The 25478-nt window shown below is 34.3% G+C and overlaps 1 protein-coding gene across 1 annotated transcript; it reads right to left on the reverse strand.

Moving 5' to 3' along the window:
* Positions 1-4188: 4188 nt before the first annotated feature.
* On the reverse strand, positions 4189-11807 carry LOC117315194. The gene is made up of 7 exons (XM_033869339.1): positions 11516-11807; positions 11069-11177; positions 10729-10845; positions 9477-9583; positions 7163-7239; positions 6878-7061; positions 4189-5316 (listed from the first exon to the last, which is right to left on the reverse strand). Exons 1-7 carry the CDS (start codon positions 11805-11807, stop codon positions 5186-5188), a joined length of 1017 nt encoding a protein of 338 aa, XP_033725230.1. The 3' UTR covers positions 4189-5185.
* Positions 11808-25478: the final 13671 nt, after the last annotated feature.

Here is a 25478-nt window from a genome sequence, read left to right on the forward strand (position 1 = left end):
CATGTTGGCCCTGACTAACCCCTTGGGCCTGAGGGGCGGGGCCGAGAAGGGTCAATTAAATTAACCGAAATATTTCAAATCATGAGCCTCTTGTTCACTTATTTAATACAACTGCAATTGTTAGATATTTTATTAAAATTGGTATACACTGCTACCATATAAGAGGTTAAAAACATTTATTTATTTATACAGTTTGCAAACAAATTGACATCAATGATTAAATGAAGCTAAATTGATATTTTTATTTTCTGAAAACTATTTTGCTGTCTTTATGTTATAGATAGCTTCAATATCCAGCTTCTAGAGGGACACCAGCTGTAAGAACTCCCGTCAGCTTCAAGTCTAGGTAATCACACATGTCTTGTAGCTTCATAATGATTTTTAAAAACACACTTCTTTAATTGGACACTTAACCAATTGATGTTTGTGTGGTCACCGTTACCTTGACATCAAGCTCATAAAAAATGTGATAATTTTTATAAATTTTCTATGAATAATAGATATGAACATCAATGTGTAAGCACTGACTTTGACTTTTCCAACGTCCAGGTCAATTTGGTTTCTTTTTACGCCCTAGCTGTTGAAAGCCAGTATAATTTAAGGATGTACTGGGTTTGGAGGAGAAGGAACGCTGGAAAACTCAGTGTTTAATCTGCTGATCTCTGGTCAGTGCCAAGTAGCTGCCCCACTTGGGTTTCAAACTCACAACAGAGAAGCCTGATGGGCAGGTCAAAAAGGGTCAAATTGTCTGAAATTTTGAAAATCTTCTTCTCCACTCCCACATTAAGCTGGAATCAAATACTCTTTGTATCAAATACATAGATGGAAAGGTCTTAAGTCCCTCTACCATAATTGTGAATTTCATAACCCCGGGGTCAAGCGTCTTCACTGAGAAGGGGTAAAATTTACTATAGTTTATATAGATAAGGCATTTAACCTCTGCTGATAAAGCTGTATGATACTGTACATGTCATTGCAATGATTCAGTGATTAATTCTCCAAAATATTTACATTTACACTGCAGCCCCACTATATAACCTTACCAAGCTCACTTGAAGGTTACGAGTCCATAACTTCCAAATCTCTATTATGACGTCAATATTATATTGACGTCATAATTGTCACGTCGGCGATAACAAAAGATGGCTGTTGAAAAGGCTGTTCCGTCTTTGACGATAATAATTTGTTCATTCATCGTAGGAGCAAAATGCTTGGATATATTCTTTAACAATCGTTGTCAAATGTAAATATAAGCATTGGACTAAATTCAACATGAAGCGCTAGCGCGCTTCATTAAATTTGCCTTTGTCCAGTTCGCATTCATCAGCCCATAACTTCCAACTGAAAGTAGTTCAATGCTTAAATAATCTATTTTGAAAAGTAATGTAGTCATATTATTGAGATGTTGATTATCATCTCAAAATTAAATACAATTCATCATGTGTGAATGTACCATGAAAAACCAATTTTGATTATTTTTTTCTCTTAATTTTGTTTACAGAAGGGAAACTTCAACAAAGGTGAACATCTGGAGAAGCTGAAAGACAGATCTGCAACATGGTGAAACTGATTTCGACATATCGTAGAGGCATGTCTTACATTACTTATGACTGAGATTAATTGTAGAGGCATGATGGCGATTAAGTTTCACTCATAAATCGTTCTACAAACATGATGTACGTTGCACATCACTAGGGCATTATTGTCCATATATTTTTTTAGAGAAAGAAATAGCGCTGCGTCCAAAAAAAAAAGAGTGATGCGCAACCCAAGTTATTGTATATGTAATTCGATACGGAGGTGTGTATCATTTAAAAACAATAGCTTTCTTATAATAACGTTTTCGAAATTGAACAGTACCTACCATATTTCAACCATTGAATCAACATTTCCCTATTCGAAAGACATGGATGTAAGCCCTAAACTACTGTTGGGATATCACTTTATCACCTGTGCTACTCCAATTCTTTGAAGAATGTGATATATGTTATGTGGGATCTGTATGCTTTTGTTTTCAATTAAATTAAAATAACAATAAGTCAAACCTTTCAGATAAGATTTTAGTGCGTTTTGTGTTACGCCTGAACCCATTCGTGTATAACCCCTCCAAGAGTGACTTCGTCAGATAAAAATGACCCACCGACAACCTCAGCTAAAATTGCACAAGCCACGCCTTCCTAGGGCTAAACTATTTATCTTGGTGTCAAACACGATATCAAGTTTTGTTTACTGCCACCCGGACCTTTAATGACACGAAGATCTCTTTCAGTACATATTCATATTTCGCAATTGACTTCCAGAATACAGCATTGCTCATGTGTTGTTTACTACTTTACTTCAAGAAGAGAAACGTCATCGTCGGTATTGAAATCAGATATATTGGCCAAACACATGACGTTCTGCTTACCAGGTCTTACTGGAAGTAGCCGAACTTGCAATAGCTTCTCATGTCCTGGAGTCGAAACAGTAAAAGGGGAATATGGTTCAGGAAGATTTGATTGTAGTTGGTTCAATTGTTGGGCAATATTTTGCTGTTGTTTCATTATACGATATGAGCGATTTGACATATCTTGATATGGTTGATATTGTCCATACAACAAAATACGTTCTCTTTTTCTGGAGCAACTGTTATTTCGTTTATCTTTTCCTTTGTGTAATCGATTTTGGGATTGAATAATGGTTTCTGTGATATGCAAATGTTTCTGCAAGATTTATGTAAACTTTATTGACTTATATTAATTATATACTGAATTATATTAATCACCCTTCTTGGCTTGGAAGCGGGCGAGGAGTCTTACTGTGCAAGGAAAGTAGGGTCCACGAAGACATGTCACATTGTCGCCCCATTACTTCTCACGCCGACCTGGGAATCGAACTCCGGACCTCTAGGTGAGAGACAAGTTAACACATTACCACCCGACCACTTATCTTAACCTTATTGCATGTAATATTGTCTAATCTCCAGTATGAAGCCGAGGAATCATTGTTAGAAAAAAAATAACATTGAATTATTACTGAAATATATTTCTAATCATATAAAAACATAAATGCAAGCTGGAAAACGAATCAATATATTTCAGTTTTATCGAGGTGTTGACTGTGAAACTTGTATATTTAATTTAAGAAAAGTATAAAAGTTATTTCCCCTAGATGATATGTTTATCAATATTTATACATATGTAGCTATATCTATATGCTTATATTTAGTGCATTTTATTATACTCATGCTAACTTATATCTAGGCTTTTAGTTTATCTACTGGAATATGTAGATTTGTTTAATTTCTGCCTGTGAAATATAGAAAAATCAAACTGATAAAACTTACATTTCTCTGTAGTGAATAGCAGTGAAAACATTCAATTTTTCAGTGAAAAAGTAAAAATAAATAAATAAATAAAGATATAAAAAATACACCTGCCTGACCTTTGTCTCCGTAAACAATTTAAGGAGGAGTCGTGCTTTAAACGGTCCCTTACAAATTCCAAGGTAATTCAACCCAAGCCCACGACACTCTTAAAGGGAGACTCGGTCAGAAGCGTTGAGTCAGAACCTACTTGCACAGTTGTAAGCTGTAATTACAGCATTCTAATGATACGCCGGCCATTTTTTTATGATATAAATCGTGGCTTCTATATCATTACAGTAATAATCAGAATAGTACACCAATACAAAGTAACGTAATCACACTGTTTTGAGGCTTTTTTTCCTGATATTCCGGTTATGTTTGTTTACCACCCCATATGCGCTATTTTCGTGTAAACTTGGTGCTCCAAAACAGTTTCAACCACGCTGACATAAATAACAGTGGCGCATGGCAAATAATACTCTTTATATATAAGATGCAATCTGTATATACGTTCTGAATCTTCTCCGTCTGCCTTTTACGAGATTACGATAAGAGGTGGTGATGATCGGCATTTTAAATTGAGTGCACCGGCTATATGCTACATCGTGGCTCAAACGATATGTTTGTAATGTTTTAAATTCGTTTTGTGCAATTGCCAAAAGGACTTTTTATGAATTCCGAACCCACGGTCCATTTATCATTAAGGGTAGTCAATTCCTGAAAAAAAAACCAACCAAAAAAAAAAAAACCAAAACAACAAAAAAACAACAGAACCCCCCCCCCCCCCCCCCCCAAAAAAAAAACAACAAAAACAACAAAAAACAAAATATAATTGGGTCAAGAATACCTCTTTATTAAATAGCAACGGGGAAACAAACAAACCAGTTATTAGAAAATAGTAGGTAGACATCTGCCTGTCCGCTGGGATGTGAACCCGCTCGCTAATGGCAAGCTAATTACTAAGGGGAAACTAATTCAATGCTTATTTAAATTCCTTTAATCACTATTATGTGCATTGCACATGCTAATATATAAATTTCATGAGTATATATATATATTATTTATGTAAGTATCGTGAAACAAGAGAATCCCAGGTAAGTATGGGTAAATGACCAAAATGGTGGTCATGCATCAGTGGATTATAATGACAAATGTGATTGTTGTAGAATCGAGTTTTATTTCCATTTCATTTATATTGCTCATGGGATGCTATCACTCGCTATTGGTTTTATTTGCTTGACCGGAAAGGCGAAACGGGCAACATCATTGTTTTAGCGTTGCCTGTTTATTTAATGGATTTCATTGTGTGCTGTTAGGGTCTTTATTTTTTTCGCCTTGTGTAAGGTTTAGGAAAGAAACTCATGTTGGAAAATTAACGTGTAAATCTTGAAGTTGTTTAGCTCGCAGATACATTCAAACATTATAGAATATATTATATATCTATTGGTAGTCCTGGTGATATGACACCCGTTTCCAGAGCTAGCTGACATTCGTTTATTACATTTATAAATGTTAAATTCACAGCCCAGACCAGTACTATCAACATTATTTTAATTTTTCATCACAAAAACTACAGACATGCGATCCAGTCCAGAAATCGCTAATCAGTTTTACGTCAACAACCATTTTACCTGATCTGTTATAACATAAATATATTCTGGTCGGGAAATCTTAGAACAATCTGATTGTTGCAGCACAAAATCTCACGACATATACTCCAGTGCAGAAACCGTCAAAATAATTTGTTGTTTCATCAACACCAACAGTACAACACAAATATAATAGCACAGCAAGTATTGAAAATATTCTAACAAAACTACATCGGATGGTGATGTTGTGTCAGGAATCATGGTTACAGACAGCTTTTAAAAGCTGGAGTATGTGTTTGATTATCACTGCCTCATGAGATCTGTGTACCAAGTGGCCACCTCTCTCAAATAGAAGGACTCGCCTATAGCAACTTTCATCATCTGGAAAAAAAGTATTAAAAACATAGTGTACATTTGTCCTAAATGACGGCCGATATTATAAATTCAAGTGTAAACGCGAAGGACTCGGCTGTGACAGCTATCATCGTCTGTAATTTCTATTATAAGATGTAACTTTAGGTATGTCTAGCTGTGAAAAGGGAGGAATACCAAGATTCAGATACTTCATATTTAGACTGGTTCCCCCTATTCTTCACTTTCCGTCAGTGCAGTATAATTTAATTTTGCTTGTAACAAGCATTTTCATTGGCTCAAAAATTTATTTTATCATCTCATAACATAAATAATGACTGTGACGTCAGCGGAGTAATCGTTGTTCACAGGTTTTTGTATTTATCGATGTGTTTTTAAATATCTGGAGCAAAATAAACATGTTAAACTTAATGAAAATGTTTCTTATCGTTGTTAATTAAATTATAAGGGTTAACTGTAATATTTTTTACGATATTGAGCAATAACACAAAAAACTGGGGTGTACTCTTTTCATAACACAAAAAACTGGGGTGTACTCTTTTCATAAACCGCTTCGCGGTTTATTCAGAGTACACCCCAGTGTTTTGTGTTAAAGCTCAATAACGTAAAAAAAATATTACAGTTAACCCTTAAATAATGTGCATCAGGGCGGTAACTCAAGAATTAACCAGTCTATTAGGGGGTAAATAAGGAGCGTACCAGTCCTAAAGGGAGGTAACTGAGGATCGTACCAGACCTAAATGGAAGTAAATGGGGAGCGTACCAGTATATAAGGGAGGTAGCTGAGGAGCGTACCAGTCCATATGGGAGGTAACTGAGGAGCGTACCAGTCCATAACGGAGGTAACTGAGGAGTGTACCAGTCCATAAGGGAGGTAACTGGGGAGTGTACAAGTCTATAAGGGGAGTAGATGAGGAGTGTACCAGTTCACAAGGTAGGTAAATGAGAAGTATACCAGTCTACAAGGGAGGTTACTGAGGAACGTACCAGTCCATAAGGGAGGTAGCTAAGAAGTGTAGCAGTCGATAAGTGAGGTAACCGGGGAGTGTACCAGTCTATAAGTGAGGTAACCGGGGAGTGTACCAGTCTATAAGGGAGGTAACTGGGGAGTGTACCAGTCTATAAAGGAGGTAACTGAGGAGTATACCAGTATATAAGGGAGGTAACTGAGGAGCGTACCATTATGTAAAGGAGGTAGGTGCGAACTGTACTAGTCTTAGTCCTAAAGGGAGGTAAATAAGGAATGTACCCGTATATTACTGTTCCATCGCGATCGGTGTCTATCTAAACAGCAATGCTTAGCTTGGCTTCTTACAACGAATTGCATTTGCCCAACGGAAGTTCATTCTTATCTTTTTATTCATGTATTTGTTTATTGATGTTTGATTGAATTATACACATCATTATAATTCAAATTATACGTATCCCAATGAATATATTAATTTCCTTTGAATTTAATTTATTATAATACAATGTGATTAGATGGTTAATAGTCAACATTCTGTTTTCTGTAACATATCATAGTTCTGTAAACTTAAACTGATCTCTAAAGGTTCAAATGAAATCTTACATTTCCCAACAACGTCACCAACGGTGACAGAGTCTTTTCCGTACTCTGTTATTTCCTGTTCCTCGATTCCCATATGGCGTGCCATCTCCATGGCAAAGTTCCACTCTACAATCTTGTCATTCTTAGTAATAGCCATTACGAATGGATGCTTCCTAAGTGCAACAGTTTCAGCATAGTCCTGCATCTAAAGCAAATTGAAACATCAACTTCAACCGCTTGATGAAGGTTTGAGACCAAAATCAAATTCAAATGAAATGTATTAATTAATTCTGAAAAAAATATTACCTTGTCAAGGTCAGCATATCTCACAGTCTCTATAGACGCCGGTAGTGACGGAAATGCATCCTTCTCCAATGAAAAGCCTACAAAAAAATCACTTAGGTATGGAATTAACGTATTTTCTGTATTTCATGTCCACAAAGTATATCATATTTCTTTATTAAGGAAATGGAATTGTATATATTGTTTGCCTGCATTTGATACATTGTAAAGTATGCCCAATTTCAATTTAGTGGTTGTGAAGAAATTGATGCGGCATTTAAAACACGTACTATACAATCTTCCGACTTTACAATAATTGACAATTGTGTCTACCAAAAATAGAACAAGGTCGGTTAGCTTTACCTATCTTGCAATTATTCACACTATTTATATATGTGGTTACTGAGATTATGTTAAGGACATTAAACAAGTCAATTTAGGCTTCAACCGATATACATTTGCGACATTGTTCCAATAATTATGTGTCTATATTTTGTTTTAGAGAGGGGGTCTACTAAAATCGAAATATGGAGATGTCTTAATTGGGGTCAAGTTAATATGTATAATTGCTTTATTGACCAATGGTTAAGGGTAGTATCTAAGCCATGGATAAAACTGAACATTAAGTGAATGGCATTTATGCAGGACAAGTAGATTTCCCCAAACATCAACAGGAACTATTTACAAAATGTATGTACCTTCACATATTGAACATATTGGCTGTAATTGGATGATTAAGCGGGAACGTAAAACATTTTTTAAATGATATCTATACCACCTTAGAATAAATGCACTGATATATTAAATTTCATTTCCCTGGATAGGAAGCTTTGCTTGCATACGATTGGATTTAATACCTTTCAATAATGACCTTTGGCAATGATTTGTAATCGAGACTTTGCATTTATATAAAGATAACGTAATATATCACACCAATATGTATGTATATTACGTTTAGACACGTGGTCTAAATTGAAATGAATTTCACACTGAGCTAATGCCATTCACCGTGAAAAATGTTCTTCACTTAAAATTATTCGACCGTGACCCCGCACAACGTTGCATGCTTTCAGCAGATTTAAAAAAAAGCATGCATCCGGGGTACTCTTGCACCAAATGTGCTGGTAAATCATTACAATATTGGAACAGTACAGACAGGTTACACATAATTATTTCTTTTCGAAGCGATTGCACAGCGGAATACCGCGCTTGAGTGAAGTCGATAGGGGTAGGGTCATTGACCTGAAGCAGCCCAGCAATATAATGTACATCAGATAATAACACTCCGCTAAGTTGGGCGTCTCAGAATCACACGGAGAATGGATGACCGTCCAAGGAGCGGATGCCCGCGGATTGCGACGTAAAGATAGAGGCATACGTCTCTCGCACCTTCGTAACCTTTTTCAGACGGCGATGCAGACGGCACGTCAAGTTTTTGGCACTCATGGTTGGCCAAGAACGCTTAGAAATCGGTTGCGGGAGTTTCATTTTAGACCACGGCGTCCCTATGTTGGTCCGCTACTAATGCAGAAGCTACTTGCACATGCACCTAATCGGTTTCGTTTCGCCCATAGGTAAATAATGTTGTTCACTGATGGGTCTCGCATTAAAGGTCAGATTGACGACAGCGTGTTTAGCAACGTCATGGTGAGCGATATTCTGACGTTTGCGTAAAGAAAAGCAATATATTTGGGGAGGGTCTCTTATGGTAGGAGCAGGGATATCTCAAGGCGTGAAAACACATCTCATGATTGTCGATGGTAATGTTACAGCAATAAGCTATCGGGATCAGGTCTTTAGACCTTACGTTCTTCCTCTTATCAACGCGATGTCCATTTTGCTAGGGTTTGTCGTAGTTCCTAAAATGCTCCAGTTCTCGATTTGCCAGCATACAGTCCAGATGTGCCCAATCGACCATTTATCGAACGAGATGACAAGAGCGTCACCGTCTTATATAGCATCACTCAAATCACGCAGGACCTTATTTGGGATTGGAAAAGCATCCCTCAAAATGCAATTCACACCTTGACAAGGTCAATATTAAGGAGAGTAAGGGCGGTGACCGATGGTGGGATAGGCACACCCTACTGATTTGGATCAGGAAACGGCGTAGGATACCATTGTTTAACGGTAATCACACAAACACCGGCAGTAAAAAAAAAATTCAGTAATTATGAAATAATCGAGAAATCCACAACTTGTACACATCATCAAAGACTCATCAAAGTAAAATAATAACTATCGAAGAAAACTTTTTTTTCGTTTTTTTTTTCTTTTGTTTTTATATAATAATTGAAAATCTCCCAAACATGGTACAAATAAACGAAAGCAACATTACCAGACACCTTATATACGAACGGGAGACATCTGTAGGTTGTTGAGTGAAGAGATGAGTTCCTCAAGAGTGCTGCTAAAAGCTTGAGAATCCAATATGGATGCATAGTTCTAAAAAAAATAAAAAATAAAAAATGATATTGGCGTGTGCTTTGTAGATATATTGATCTGCTACAATGGGTTTCTCAGAAATAACAGATCATTGATTTGATTTCGCATCATAGCCACTGTCAAATGCTGAACGTGGAAATTCTATTAAAAAAATATCGCGACCACTGTTTCATGCATGACTGATTATGATATTCTTTATAATTGCAAACAAAAAGGATATTAGCCATTTGGGATTTTGACCCGATTAACTGGAGCTCATTTACCTTATAATTCCTACCAACTTTAATTTGTCAGAAAAAAAACCCACAAACTTCGTCTGGATGATCGTATTGTCCTTTGGTCAATGACCTTAATTATTGGTCATTCGACAAAATGTTTTTAGTGAAAACATGACCATTTAAACATGCACATAGCACAATGAGGTTTTCGTGGCAACATCAAAATGTTGGTCTCCACCTTTCAGAGAAAACACCAGCACCTAAATGTAAAATGATATATTGCAATGACCAACCTCCAGGTTTATATGAGTTCAATAATGAAGTAGACATTATCAAGTTTATTTCCACAGTAAGGGTTTAGCCCGTTGTAATAAATCACCATGAACACGATAAGCCTAATTTTAAAAGCGGAGACTTCCATTTTATAAGTGTAGCTCTAAACCATGAAATCCTGACCTCAACGTTTCAACCATATGCTGTTTCTTCTTTTAAAGGTAAATCCACTTTTGACTGTAACAATGACCTTTTAATTCATTAATTGCATTGAAATTTGATTTTATCATATCCAATTTTCACAATGAAATATATAACTTTCAATCATTCGCTATTTAAAGTTATCATTGAACTTGAAGCGGATATTACAAAGGTCATGTTTAATCTGTAATCTACTGTGACGTTTGGAGATATATGTAACTTATGATATCTATATCTTTCCCCCTTATACCTTATCAATGTAATTCGTGTACCTCATATTTGAGGTTCACAATAAAGGCAATTTTTGCATCTAAAATCAATATACAACTGATATAGGTTAACCATTTCAAAGTATTAGGAATCAAAAAACGACTTCAAGAACAAATTCTCGATATATATCCGCCCGGCTCATGATTTTCTACTAATTTTGATAATCAAATACATTTAACTCACCGAGGGCGTCTTTTAGAAAGAGGGTTTAGAAAAACGGATGATTTGGCAAGATAGAGGTCGGCGGCTGCTTTGTAGTTCAACCAGGTCCCAGCACTATGTCCTATCAGCACGTCAACCCTGTCAACGCATAGGATGTGAAACATAAATATATATGGATTGCATTTTAAGGGTTCCTTATTATAGAATTACAGCACCTTTGCCTATATCAGTATCTAGGGTTCAATGTGTCAAAAAGATACATCACATTTTTTTTCTGAACATAAATAAGGTAGCAATAATGATATTTGCAAACAAAAAATAAAACATTACTTAAAGTTATTCTTACAAATTTCATCGATACCTAGTGATGGCCAAAGCGTCCAGTACAGTACACAGCATGTCATATTTTCCTTCTGTGCTGTGGTCAAGGCGGTATATATCCTGTCGCGAAAGTCTGCTTTTTCCATGCCCTGTAACAAGCATTTAGAAAATAACGCCTTTTAATTATATAAAAGTGAACGATATCCAATTGCCCTGGATCATTAACCCGTTCCCAATGCAACGTTAAGTTGAACTAGGGCATTTATTTGAATTTTGATGCGGTCTTCATACGACTTATACTATTGCTGCATGTCACTTACTTATTCGGGAAGGGAATTGAAAAAAGAAGATATCTTTAACCTTGGACGTGACGTAAATCAGAAGTTTTGAGTTCATACCGGACAAACTTTAGGCAAGTGAGCCAAAGTAGCTCACAGAAATGGTTAAACCTTTATACATTAAGTTGGTATATGTAATTCATATCTACCTGGGAAGTCAAATCCAACAACTCTGATACCATGGCCAGCAAGTTTTCTTCCTATGACTGCAAAATTTTGGGATGATCCTGGTGCTCCATGGACAAAGACAGCAAGCGGGGTGTTGAGTGTGTTGTTCAATGGACGTACAATCCAAATACCCACATCCACCGTAATCCTCTCACCGGCGGTTCGGGTTTGGAACGAAACTGGTAACGTATAGTAGTCTTCATTGTCCAACATGGGAACTAGTTCTACTACTTGTGTACGGTTATGGACTCTGTTGGAACAAATGGTCCCCATCTGGATCACAACTTCTGTTAATTTTTAACACAATCTTTGATTAGCAAATATCGTTACTGTTCATGTATTGAATGTGATTGTGTTCACAACATCTTCTTAGAAAGCATCTGAAAAATCTGATTTGAACACACTCATATATAAATAAGTATGTATTCAGGATACGCAACAGACCGAGGTCTCTAACCTTTAAAGCAGGCCAGCTTTTAACGTGTGATAAAGACAATACATTTTATTATCAATTTTACCGCCACTTCTGGTAATTTTTATAGAAATTAAACTTTCTAAGTATGCTAAACAAGTTACTTTGAAGTAAGTGGGTAAAGGTCATCAACCTAAATCAATCTTGGTAGCCCGTGGGCTCCATCCAAGGAAGGACGAGACACATTATCAGCTACTGTAAAGTCCATGTCTAGCGATAAGACAGCAAAAAAATACTGACCTGGGTATTATTAACAACCTCTTATGTATTGTTAGTAAAATTGAAGCCTATTTTCTGAGTATGATTTCTTTCCAAATGTTGACATTCTTAAATTATTGATGAAAAATATAAAATCAAGACAACATCCTTGTGTTTTATACGCCAATTTAGAAATCAAATAGCAATTAAGAATAAGCGTTATTTCCTAAATAGGACGTGTTGGTAAGTACTAGACATAATTTGAATACTATATTAAAAAAGAGAGAGAAGAAACTGGAATGTTAATACTTATCAAAACGTGGCTAAATACGTATATAGATCACAACCTGTACAGTAACGATTTTCGTTTTTATCGTTGTTATCATCTACCGATGTCATTACATATATTTTTGTTCATACCCTTAACCTCAACACAATCAACATCTCAACATCAAAACGTAAAATGATACCCCAAGTAGCTACATAGAAATCAGCCCAGGGTAAGAATGTGCGAATTTTCACAGGTAACACGGGGCCCCCAGAAACTGATTAAAGGGACGTGTTGCAGAAATAATGTCGTGTTGCTATTGTTCTCGTATAATCTAATGCATGCATGTATTAGATGTTTGGACAAACGACGTATAATTATGCAAACAGAGATCAAATGGCTAGGTATTTGTCGTATAATTATACAAGTATGCATTACTAGTCTGGACACGCTACGTGTAATTAACATCGTCGAATTTTGATTAAGATCATACCTTAAGCTATTCCATTACACGTAACGTAACATTGTTTCTAAATGAATGCCCGATTCCTTCAACGCACAATATAAATCAAGTTTAAGGTGGTTCAAATATGCCGGTTTGAGTTTTACAGAAGCAATGCAGACAGAATGAAAAAATGCTGATAGTTGAAAAAGATAGACAAAAATGTTTGCTGGTACACTACTAGTAACGAATGTATTAACTAAACGTGGTGGATAATGATGAAATTAAATGAATTACAAAATTAACAAAATAAAGCGTTTAGCATTGATTTTAACTTTTACATATTTACGCTGCAAAAATGCGACCAGCAAGGCATTTGTCGGCTTTAGAGAAGAAGGTAAACATACAATAAAATAGATGGATTTAGAAAATATAAACGTGCAACGAAATAGATGGATTTGGAAAGTATAATTTGTATTTGACACTAAGGCCACAACGGAAAAATTTGAATTAATTGAATACTGTTCAAACAGCAATGTGCTTCATTGCCTTAACTTAATTCTTAATAAAAACACTATAAATGAAGTGTAATTGACGTTACAATATTGATTTTGATACATATTTAATTACGCAGATAGATTTTTCTAAAACTGGTTTTTCTACACACTAAAATAAGTACAATACATGAAAACATTTGAACTAGTTCATGATAAAATGTTGGCTGCGAATGTTGTTTTCTACTGACTTTATTTCAAAGTTCCAGATGTCAATGTTCGTCGTGTCGTTTTCGTATTTGGTAATTTCCACAAAAACTCGGATACCAACGGAGGGAAAAATCAAAATATTCGTTGAATATTGTACACACTAAACAAAACTAAGCTTAATAGATTATGTATCTATAACTAGATATAACTAATTCAATATCATTGAAAAGCAATACATTCATTGAAACTTAATAATTCGCGAAGATCAGATGGCCTTACGTAGATTTATATATATATATAGATATATTAATATATAAGCGCATGTTTGAAAGAAGAAACCTTTATAAAATCTCAACGAGACGGCATAATTTTATTTATATATAAAAAAAGCGATCACCTCAACTTAGATTAAAAAATGGTGCCAGATTACGCCCTATGCATGGACAATAAAATGATATCACGTTACGTAGCTAAACGACTTAAAACATACAACAAAAAATATGAATACAGACCGGAACGTAATAATAATGATAATAAATACATTAGCATGTATTGGATCTAATATCATCCAATTAAAAACAACATGATAAAATAGAATGGAGCAGTACTATTTATAAACTGGATAAAATCATTATATAGTAATATCGCGAATGATATATGAACTATTTATTGTCTGGGTAAAATGATAATATAGTAATATCACGTGTGATATATAAAATATTTATAGTCTGGATAAAATTATTATATAAGAAAACCACGTATGCGAATGAATTACTTATAGTCTGGATAAAATCATTATATATCAATATCACGTGTGATATATAAAATATTTATTGTCTGGATTAGATCATTATATATCAATAGCACTTGTGATATATGAACTATTTATAGTCTTGATAAAATCATCATATAGTAATAGCACGTGTGATGTATGCAATAATTACTTGATTTGAACCAGTCAACATTTTTCTTTATTTTTGTCAAAAGTGCTATTCATCTCCATTATTTTCTGTGATTATTATACAATTGATGACAGCAAATATATACACTGCCATCCAAAAGACCTGTGACAATTATTACGTAAAATGCAGCGAAGTTAATCTCGAAGTCTTTATTACAATTTGTTAGAATCATAACTTCTTAGGATGTTTTTGTTCTTGATTTCAAATGTTCATGTTCATTTTTCAACAGTGTGTATGTTTTATTCAAATGGAAATCCTCCAAATGCAACATTCTGGAAATTTCCCTCTTTGTTTAATATAAATTATAAAAATGCATATCTTACATTTTGTTGACTGTTAATTAGTTAAACAATTACTTTTATTGGTGTAAGTAAAACAAAATAAAAATTTGTATTCAGTTTTGAACATTATTGAAAATATGACCCTCCATTCCTCCTCCCTGTATCTTCAAAGAAGTGAGGTATTTTTCAAATAATTCTAATAGTCACTTACAAATCGACTATCTTATGGATATCACAACCCTTTTTCTCAATTTTTGTTGGCTAACCATTCGATTTAACGTTCCAAGTGTAACAGCACTTTTGGTGGGCAGTGTATATATGTGAATAAAGAAATTAGAATTAAAAGCAACCAATAAATTATTTGGTAGAGCTCTATTCTTAAATTCAGCACCAGACAAACAAAACATACCCGATTTCATTGCAGCTGTTGGTACATGTACATATTCAGATCTTATATTAAACATGGAAAAATGTAAATAACTTGTTCAGATACGAAACAATTATAGATAATGTATCTGTAAATTGCTTGATCCGAAGCATTAACTAGAGCACAGGGGATGTACAAAATACAAAAAGGCATGATTGAAAAAATGGAAGACAAGGCTATAAAATTTAAAAGAAAAAGAGATAAGAAATTATAAAACTACAAAAAAAAAATCGCGAGATTAAAAATCATAAATCATTACTCTTCAGAATCAAAATTAGCATTCATATTCTCTATTTTCTATACCCCAGAACATCTTGTGACAAGATAAATAAATAAAAAATATTGTAAGACTATATCTGTATCAAGAGAAAAGGGGAAAATTCAAACCAAAAATATGAGAGGTTATGTGAATGGTGTAAAAACAAGATATACATAAAAACACGTATAATTATTATTAGAATAAGTGGAAATAGAAATATTAAGTAGAGGATCAAGTCGTGATTTGAAAAATGATAACTAAATTCCAACTATATAGGTTTCCGAGTGATTTGGTTATATGTAATACACCCAATCAAGATGTATTGATATATATATATATACATATAAGAAAATAAAACAAATCCAAGTTTTATTATTTTTGACAACGTTTCACTTCAAAATGGAATAAATAGAATACATGGTCAGTGTCTTAAAATATAAGCTGTATTTTTGCTCGGAACAGACTGACAAAAGTGGTTCGCAAAGGTTCGCCATTTTTTTTTTACTTTCTCTACCCTCGCCAAAATACAGCTTATATTTTAAGACACTGACGATGTATTCTCTATATTTTCTAGGTATTAAAAGGTCTTGGTAAAAGATAGAAAATTTTAAACACGTTAGCATCACGTATCATGCCATATATAATAAAGCACACGCTCGCACTGCGTGTTACAGAGACCAACCAACCAATTGTTTTCCCATAGACCTTAGTGTTAACGTTTTGGATTATTTCATTCAAATTCTTGAATTGAATATGACGATTATGGTTTATAACAAAAGTTTAGGGTCTGATATAACACCTAATCAAAAAAAAAAGTTGGGTCCTTCAGCTCAAATTTTCTCCAGGGTAGCCATTTTGAAAATAGGTGAATTTCGCAGTAAAAATTCTCAAAAATCTTAAATGTTTACCTGTTTACTATTATTACGTGAACTTTTGGGAAAAAAACCAATCGGACTTAAGAAATTTATATCAACATTTCTTATTGATAGTTACCTATCAGGCTACATATCTATTTTCTCACTTCATAACATACTGGCCAATCAGTGGCTGCCAGACATTTTATCCTTGGCTCAACGTTCTATACACAGGGGCTGTTTCAAAAAGATATTTTTTCAATTGGTTGGTTGTTCCCTACAGTTGCACGTATGCTATACATGTATGTCCGTGTGTTATGTATTACAGCATTGTGATATAATTCACACACATATATATATAGATACATATATAAGGTCCAGTAAGTAATAACGACGGTATACACCAATATAGGTACTGGATCCTAAGAAACAAATGTTGGATGCGTATTACTAGAAATATATAATTGTCAAGTAGTAATAACGACAGTACAGACAAGTAAATTGTCGAACTTTCGAGGCAATATGCCCCTTTATCAAGACACAGGTACATTACAAATTGCCTAGAAAAAAATCGACATTTTACTTGTCTGTACTGTCGTTATTACTACTTGACAATAAAAATTACAAACACATATATATATAAATATACATTTATTTGTGTTGAGTATATTGTTTTGTTATAAAATAGGCAATCTTAATGAAAGTAGAAATTATTTTTATTACTCTACTTTCTGTATTATTAATACACAAACAAGGATAGTACTATAAAATAACTAGTAGTTAATGATAAAGGAGACATGGCCTACCTGGTTATTAGACAGTGCCATACAGTCCCGTAGTTCGTAAGGTAATGAGGTCGATACTGTATAACAGTGATTCATACCTAATGCTAGCTATATGCACACAGTGCACCTTTTAAATGACAATTACGTTCACGCATGGCTTACTATACCAAACTCTATCTTGTATGATGTATATTTTAAGCATTTTTGATTATCAAAGGACTTTTTTGATTAAATAACAAGAGATAACACTTAAAGTTTGACCGAACTGATCAGTATTTTATTTATTTATCTCATTTATTTTTGTTTCAAAATCAAGCTGTCGATAACATCAGGAATATAGACGTAGTCTACATCAGGACATTGTGGAATTAATCATACTCTATGCATTGCTTTCCTCGCAACACCGGGACACACACGTAGACTACATCAGGACAATGATGAATGTACATTAATCTATATTTACCATTGTATGGCACTGCCACTATATAACCCTACCAATTCAGTTGCGAGTTCACCAGCTTATGAACTGCCAACTGAAACTTGAATTTGAAAATTTCAAAAAAAAAATCGCACGACAAATAAAAAATCGCAGATGGTAAATATAAGCATTGAACGAGCGCGCTTCATGGAATTTGCTTCTGTCCAGTTGGCATTCATATTGACTATGAATGCCAACTGAAAGCCGTTTAATGCTTAAATACATCACCTTCCTCGTCACACCAGGATATAGACGTCCCCTAAATCAGGATAATGAGGAATATGCCTTACTTTATCTATTACTTCCCTCGTCACTGCATGACATAGACGCATACTTACATTGTAGGAAGTCTAACGTCTAAAGGAATATCGAAACGCTGATTCATTTGGTGCAACACATTTGCCAACAGTTATGTTTTTTTTGCAAAAAAAGGGAGTGCATGGAAGAATACAATAACTAAAATTTTTCATTTTTTTTTCAGCCATAATTTTTTTGTATATTTGACATTCAACATTTACAAAACACATTTCTTTGTTAATAAAATAAAGCAATACAATTTCCTTGTGAACCGCAAACTCGCGTGTCGTCATATTTGCAGAATGTATAAATGATGTAGTTGGCCGCCATGTTTGTACTTTTACATCCACGGGGAGTTATATCCTGAAATACTGGGTGTTACAGGCTTATGTAGGCAACTAGTTTGGTGCATATGTACAACAACATTGGGGAAAGTCCAACATCCGACAGAATATCTAAACGCTAATTCATCTGGTCCAACGCATTAGCTGACAGCCATATGGTCAGAATCTGTCTGGTTCTCCACGTGATACTTATTTGACCTGAGCATATTTGGATTTTAACTTAAATGACAAACCTTTATAAAAAATGACACACCTTCATCAAGGATGTATATTAATCAGAAAATATATGAGCATTGGTTTCAATGCTGTTATACTCGATATGGCAGCAAACTGTATCTAACATGTTCCCATTGCATTTCCTTCCATGCATGTTGCCGCCACGTGGACTATAACAAGACATGTAGTAACACAAGTTTTGATAAAAGATAGTTATATGACTCGAGCCCAGACTAGGCACCTTATTTACTCATTATGAGGTAATGTTATACTTCGATTCCTTAGTACCAAGCCCCCTCCTTTGTCCCAGTAACATCATTTTGTTCCATGCCCATGTTGTCAGGGTCTGGCTCCTAGGAATAAATATCTACGAATATTATCATATGATAATTATAATATGATATCTTACTTCAGAGATTTTTATCTGATAAAACAAGAAAATGCAGCAAAGCTGCTGGATAGATTCATTAAAACAAATCTTCAAAGACAAGTAAATCATGTAATTGTTTTATTCATCACTAATGACTAATCTCAAGAGATATTTACCATTCAAAATTTTAGTGTCCTACGTATAGTCGGACGTCTTTAAAGCCACATACTCCCGAACAACCTAAAATTCTAGTTGCACACATGCATTAATAGCAATCCAAGATGCTCATTCACGCTCTCCTAACATTAAAATGACTACTGGCTTAGACGCTTGACCGAGGGAGTCCTTGAGACATCAGTGTATAAAATAGCCTAATAATGCTTAAACATATTAACAGAATATTCGCGTAATACACAGGTAACTGAACAAAATAAACAAACAAAGTTAACATTTAAATCCTTTATTCTATAATGTAGCAAAATGCAAACCACACATTGATAAAATCATAGATCGGTAAAGTTGACAATGTTCAAAAGCTAACCAGCAATCAAATAGACGTCCAGAAAAATCGGAATTCGAGTCTATTCCGTTTTCTTCTCTCATTAAGTTCCAGTGAATCATTTCCTTTCCTAAGAAAATACTTGGGTTTTGCAGATTCCACACCCTTTTGTGTCTTTTTTTTTTGGCAGAATCTGTCTGCGTTTTTGCAGTTCCACGCTTGCGGCGTTCCGCCATTTTGTATGGACTGTAAAACACACCGTTGCATTGTGGGGCTAATTTTCAGAGAAACTTGGTCAAGCAGCCACCGTTATTATTTTTGGGAATTCCTCGTATACTTTCATAAATACACATTTTCTTTCAGTTTCTGATTCACATCAATCTGGTAGGTATGCATCAAGTCCGAAAACTGTAAAAAGCTCAAAATGTAAACATTGATATACCGGTATATGTTTCTTTGCGGGTATGTGGCTTTAAGTGCATGTCCATCCTGTAATTACAGTTACTTTTTTTTTGTTGAATCTGCAAAATACAAGTTTTAAATTTTTAACTTTGCAAGCATAAGTGTGTTATAGTTTAAAGATAAAAATATTAATTTCAAATGATACACAATTTCTCTTTGGATTCATTATCCTTTTAAAATGACTAATCAATATAGTGAAAGTAGTCAATCATCAAATTATCTCTCTTTAGAAGTATTTAAGTTCTAAACTGTGTATTACTTTCATTTACTAATTATCAAGGATTCTTGCATGGTGTGGTTCATGGAAAGCAATTCAATATCTCACAAGTAGATATAAATTATTTCTCCTTTCCTCACAACTAATTTCATCAGCAGAACCATTAAGTCATTGAATCAATCCATTTAATTAAAACTATCGAAAATTCATTTGGCAATCAGAAAACTTTCACTAGCTAAATCTATAACCATCCGTCAAAACTATATATTTAAGAATGGACTAATATAAAGGCAAATATTCCTTAGCAACAATATTGTGATTGATCAATATTACATATCCCTTAACAGCATACGCACAAATCCATTTGATAAGGTACTATCACTATCTGCATAGAGAAATCAAGTCCAAATAGCTACATGTACACCCACTGGTAAAAAAGTGTATAAGGTATATATATATATACGTATAATCCATCATAACTATTTACAGAATGGATTAAAGCAAATCTCTATTAGAAACAGCTGGATATTTATGTAAACAATTATTGATGTCTGCAGCAATCTTTACAAAAATACTATGTGAGTTTATAATTACATTAGTCAACCTTTGTACTTCAATTGATGCAACCCTACGTATTATAAACCCAATATTCTAATCTACTAGATAAAGGGGGGTTCCAGTAATTTAGTGGTAATCCGAGCGCCATAGGCGCGAGCAGGATGTTTTTGGCCAGAGGTCCGGAGGCTAAAATTTCGGAAAATGAAAAGATTATAGCAAATTTTGCAATCTTTCGGGGATAAGATTTCTCGTCGGAAAGAGAAGTTATTTGCTCTAGAATATACCCAATTTAGATATATCCATTCTCCAATACACCGAAATGCAACAAAAACTACAAGCAAGAACTTCTGGAACAACGAAACTGTTGTCTGTTGACTCCAGTAGTAATATTCTGTGATGCACACATGACAATTTTCAATGTAAAAAGTTTTAGAAATTTGAAGTAATAATTGTATCTAACAAAGAATAACAAAGAGTCTGATCTGGATGAACATTTTTCTCCGCACTTTCTTGCTAGACTTCCAGTTAATATTTCAATTAATATTCTATATTCAAATTACCGCAACTGAGCTTTCCGAAGTGTAAATAAACTTTATCAATGAACGTTCAAGTCAGAACAAATAGTCTTCTATCTTACCTGAAAAGTCCATTATATCCTTATTTAAAGATGTAAGTGGCATAAGAAGACCAAAATTAGCTGATATAAACACTTATAAACGAACTTACCTTTCAAATTGTTCCCGCAAAACAAACTCTCTCCTCTCTATCGCCGAGCGTCTGCTTCCACTTGGCAACCATGACACCTTGTCGATTTCCGGCCTAATCTCGAACCAAATCCAACTGTCCGACAGATATTTCTACTAAAATACTATAGAACTTCAACTACACATTTACTTTTATAATAAAATATCTATTGAATGAGAATTCTCTCGATTTTAGCTCTTGAAATCAGTTTATTTATGTTTCTTATTCATAAAACCCGCGAGATCTCGAAACCGCGATTTCCGGTTTACAGTTACTTCCGTTTTAGAGGGGCAAAAACAGATTAAAAGCCTCCGGCCGATCTTTGCCGAGCGCGCTTCGCGCGCTGAGGCTTTAAAAAAAAAACAAAAATACAAAAACAAAACAAACATACAAATTAAGTAAACAAATAAAAAAAATAATAATAAATGCATACAATAAAAAAAAAAGATATGTATGCTAACGTCACATATACTCGTGACTCCTTTGACGCTTCCTGCTAGAGGATTATTGGAAGGGCCGATCAAACATTTGCTTATCGACAGGAGACATAGCTTGTGGAATCTTAGAAACATGGAAATGTCTAAAGTAATATATATCTTCAGACTCAAAAATTTCGCTAGAAATCCATTCGAATCAGTGATGCAAGGTTCTTTAATGAACGACCTTTGACTTAAAGCACATAGTGTAGTCTTCTCCGTTGCGACGGAACGAAGTATCCCTACTTCAGCTTACAATTCTTAGATATCCACACGTTTTATAGCCCAATATATGATATTGACCTATTGCGCTTTCGTCTCAAATGACGTCACACCGTAAGGGACATAACTCATGTCAGAAACCTAAAGCAATGGCATCTCATGAGAAAGAGGATTAACAAAAAATGTAAAAATTAAATTATATCAACGGTTTTTTGTTTGTTTGTTCTGGGTTTTTTGTTTTTTTGTTTTTCTTTTTGTTTTTCTTCTTCTAAATATTGACTGATGCTATTTATTATGATAAAATTGAGTCCAACGGCGCACAGAGTACTATAAATGCATATATTTCATCAAAATAAAATTTCAATTTATTAATTCGCGTGATAATTTTCTTTTTCATTTTTAACAAAGCTCGCGTGTGTTATAGGTCAGAAGTCCATTTCTAGATTTAGAAAGTATTTTCTCATCATTTATGTTTTCATTTTCCAATCATCATTCGTGGTTTCTGCATTATTTTTACGATGAAAAAGGTTCTTGACAAACTCAAGATTTACATGGTGGATCTGGTATCCGTACTTCCTTAGATGAAGGCAAGGAGAAGTTTTCCATTATCAATATTAGTACACGCAAACTAAGCGTATCACACCTTAAGATATTCATGTGTACATACTAAATGGCCTTTGCATGCATTGGTGTTAACAACTTACGTAACCTTACCTAAAAGGTAACGTTACAAAATGCAACACAATAGACAAATATACGATATTAGAACATGCAGTAAAATTAACATACAAGCCGGTCATTAACTGGGGCATTTAACAATGACATTGCACCCTTAATGACAATAGGTTTACTGGAGCGTCATCCTTCTCTGTCGGGCTTACATATCACATCACATTTATGACTGCAGACCACTTTATGCACCAATAATTACCTTATCGAGTGACACTCGTATCATAGTGAGTGGAATGCTGTAAGAGGGATTATATTTCTTACCGACTTATGTACCTGTATTTGTCTGAAGTATTACATTTAAGAAATAGGGAACTAACTAGGCTTGGCTTACCTTAAATTTACAACACCGATTGATTTATTTGTTCTCCAACGCATAGGAACAACACCCCGATGATGACAATTATATATACTGATGTATGGTTAGGTATACCATTTAAACTTCGTTTCGATTCCATTGAAACACGGATTTTAATAAAACAAACTTTTCCATGTAATAAATACACTCCGTATTATTTGTCAATTTTCAAAATAGATCACCCAATCGTACAGATGTGCAAAGCTATCACGTAATTGTATGATACAATCGCACATCGCATTTGTATGCACGGGATGTTTGAAGGATGTGTGTACGTAGTTTCTCTGTGTTGTAGGATACTACAGCCATACTCATCCTTGTAGCCATTAGTATTATGCCATGTGATGTACTAAGGAATCGCATTGGTCGGACAACCGATCAGATGTCATACTGATTGATTTCAAAAGTCAGACTATTAGATCTTCTAGGCTAATTAATGGATATAATAGGTCAGAAAAAATGGATAACATAGGTCACATCATCATATATATCATAGGTCAGAAAAATGAACACCATGAGTCAGACTTATGGATATCATTATTGGACACGATATGTCAAAATAATGAATACCACAGGTCAGATTTATGAATACCAAAGGCCAGTGAAGCATGTCTAATTGATCTCATGAGTCAGACTGATGGATATCATAGGTCAGATTAATGGATATCAAAGGTCGGACTAATGGATATCATAGGTCAGACTAATTGATACCACAGGTCATACTAATGGATATCATAGGTCAGATTAATGGATATCATAGGTCGGACAAATGGATATCATAGGTCAGACTAATTGATACCACAGGTCATACTAATGGATATCATAGGTCAGATTAATGGATATCATAGGTCGGACTACAGGATATCATAGGTCGGACAACTGGATATCATAGGTCGGACAACTGGATATCATAGGTCAGACTTATGGATACCAAAGGCCACTGAAGCATGTCCAATGGATATCATAGGTCAGACTGATGGATATCATAGGTCAGACTAATGGATATCATAGGTCAGACGTATGGATATCATATTTTCGACTAACGGATATCTAGTCATATTTCTACACTCAGAAAACGTCAATGAATAACTGTATCAGTACTCAATGGATTCACTATTTCATTAAATGATACATTGAATTGGCGAAGTTGCATGTATATATAGTGAGAGATAGATGTTATTACATTTCCTTACGAAAGATGTTCTGCTGAAAAATACCTTCAATAGTTTCCTAAATCAGAAATGCATTTTGATTACCCTTCAATAGTTAAGTTAATAGTTCACATATCACAAACCGCTTTGCTTTAATCACAGATTCGTATATGTTTATAAACATGTCTTAAAGATTAACAAATTCAAATAAAAACACAAAAGTATAAGCAAAATGATAGTCAACCAGTCAAATAAATCCTCTAAACAGATTAAATAATTATCTCAAGTACATGTCAACATATTCCCCACGACAATGGTCACGAGGGTATTTAACAGTAATGATGTAATGTAATTGTTCCTGTATTCTATTTTACACAATAGAAAACATTAAGAAGCAGGCGGCATGGCCTATAATATCTCTATATATATACCTATCGTATATCTGACACCACGGCGTTTACTTATACCCACACAAATGATCAATCTGGTACAATTGAATTTTATATCTGACTACACGACGTACACTTATACTCACATACATTGTATATCTGACTACACGACGTACACTTATACTCACATACACTGTATATCTGACTACACGACGTACACTTATACTCACATACACTGTATATCTGACTACACGACGTACACTTATACTCACATACATTATGCATCTTGTTTTACGGCATGTAACCATACTCACTTATATGTCTACACGACGTTTAATTATACTCACATACATTGTATATCTGGCTACATGGTGTATAATAATACTCACATACAGTGTATATCTGGCTAAAAGGCGTATACTTATACTATCATATATTGTATATCTGGCTACAAGGCGTATACTTATACTATCATATACTGTATATCTGGCTACAAGGCGTATATTTATACTATCATATATTGTATATCTGGTTACAAGGCGTATACTTATACTATCATATACTGTATATCTGGCTACAAGGCGTATACTTATACTATCATATATTGTATATCTGGCTACAAGGCGTATACTTATACTATAATATATTGTATATCTGGCTACAAGGCGTATAGTTATACTATCATACAGTGTATATCTGGCTACAAGGCGTATACTTATACTACCATATATTGTATATCTGGCTACAAGGCGTATACTTATATTATTATCTATTGTATATCT

The sequence above is a fragment of the Pecten maximus genome, chromosome 17 (assembly GCF_902652985.1).
Source record: "Pecten maximus chromosome 17, xPecMax1.1, whole genome shotgun sequence".
Lineage (NCBI taxonomy): Eukaryota > Metazoa > Mollusca > Bivalvia > Pectinida > Pectinidae > Pecten > Pecten maximus.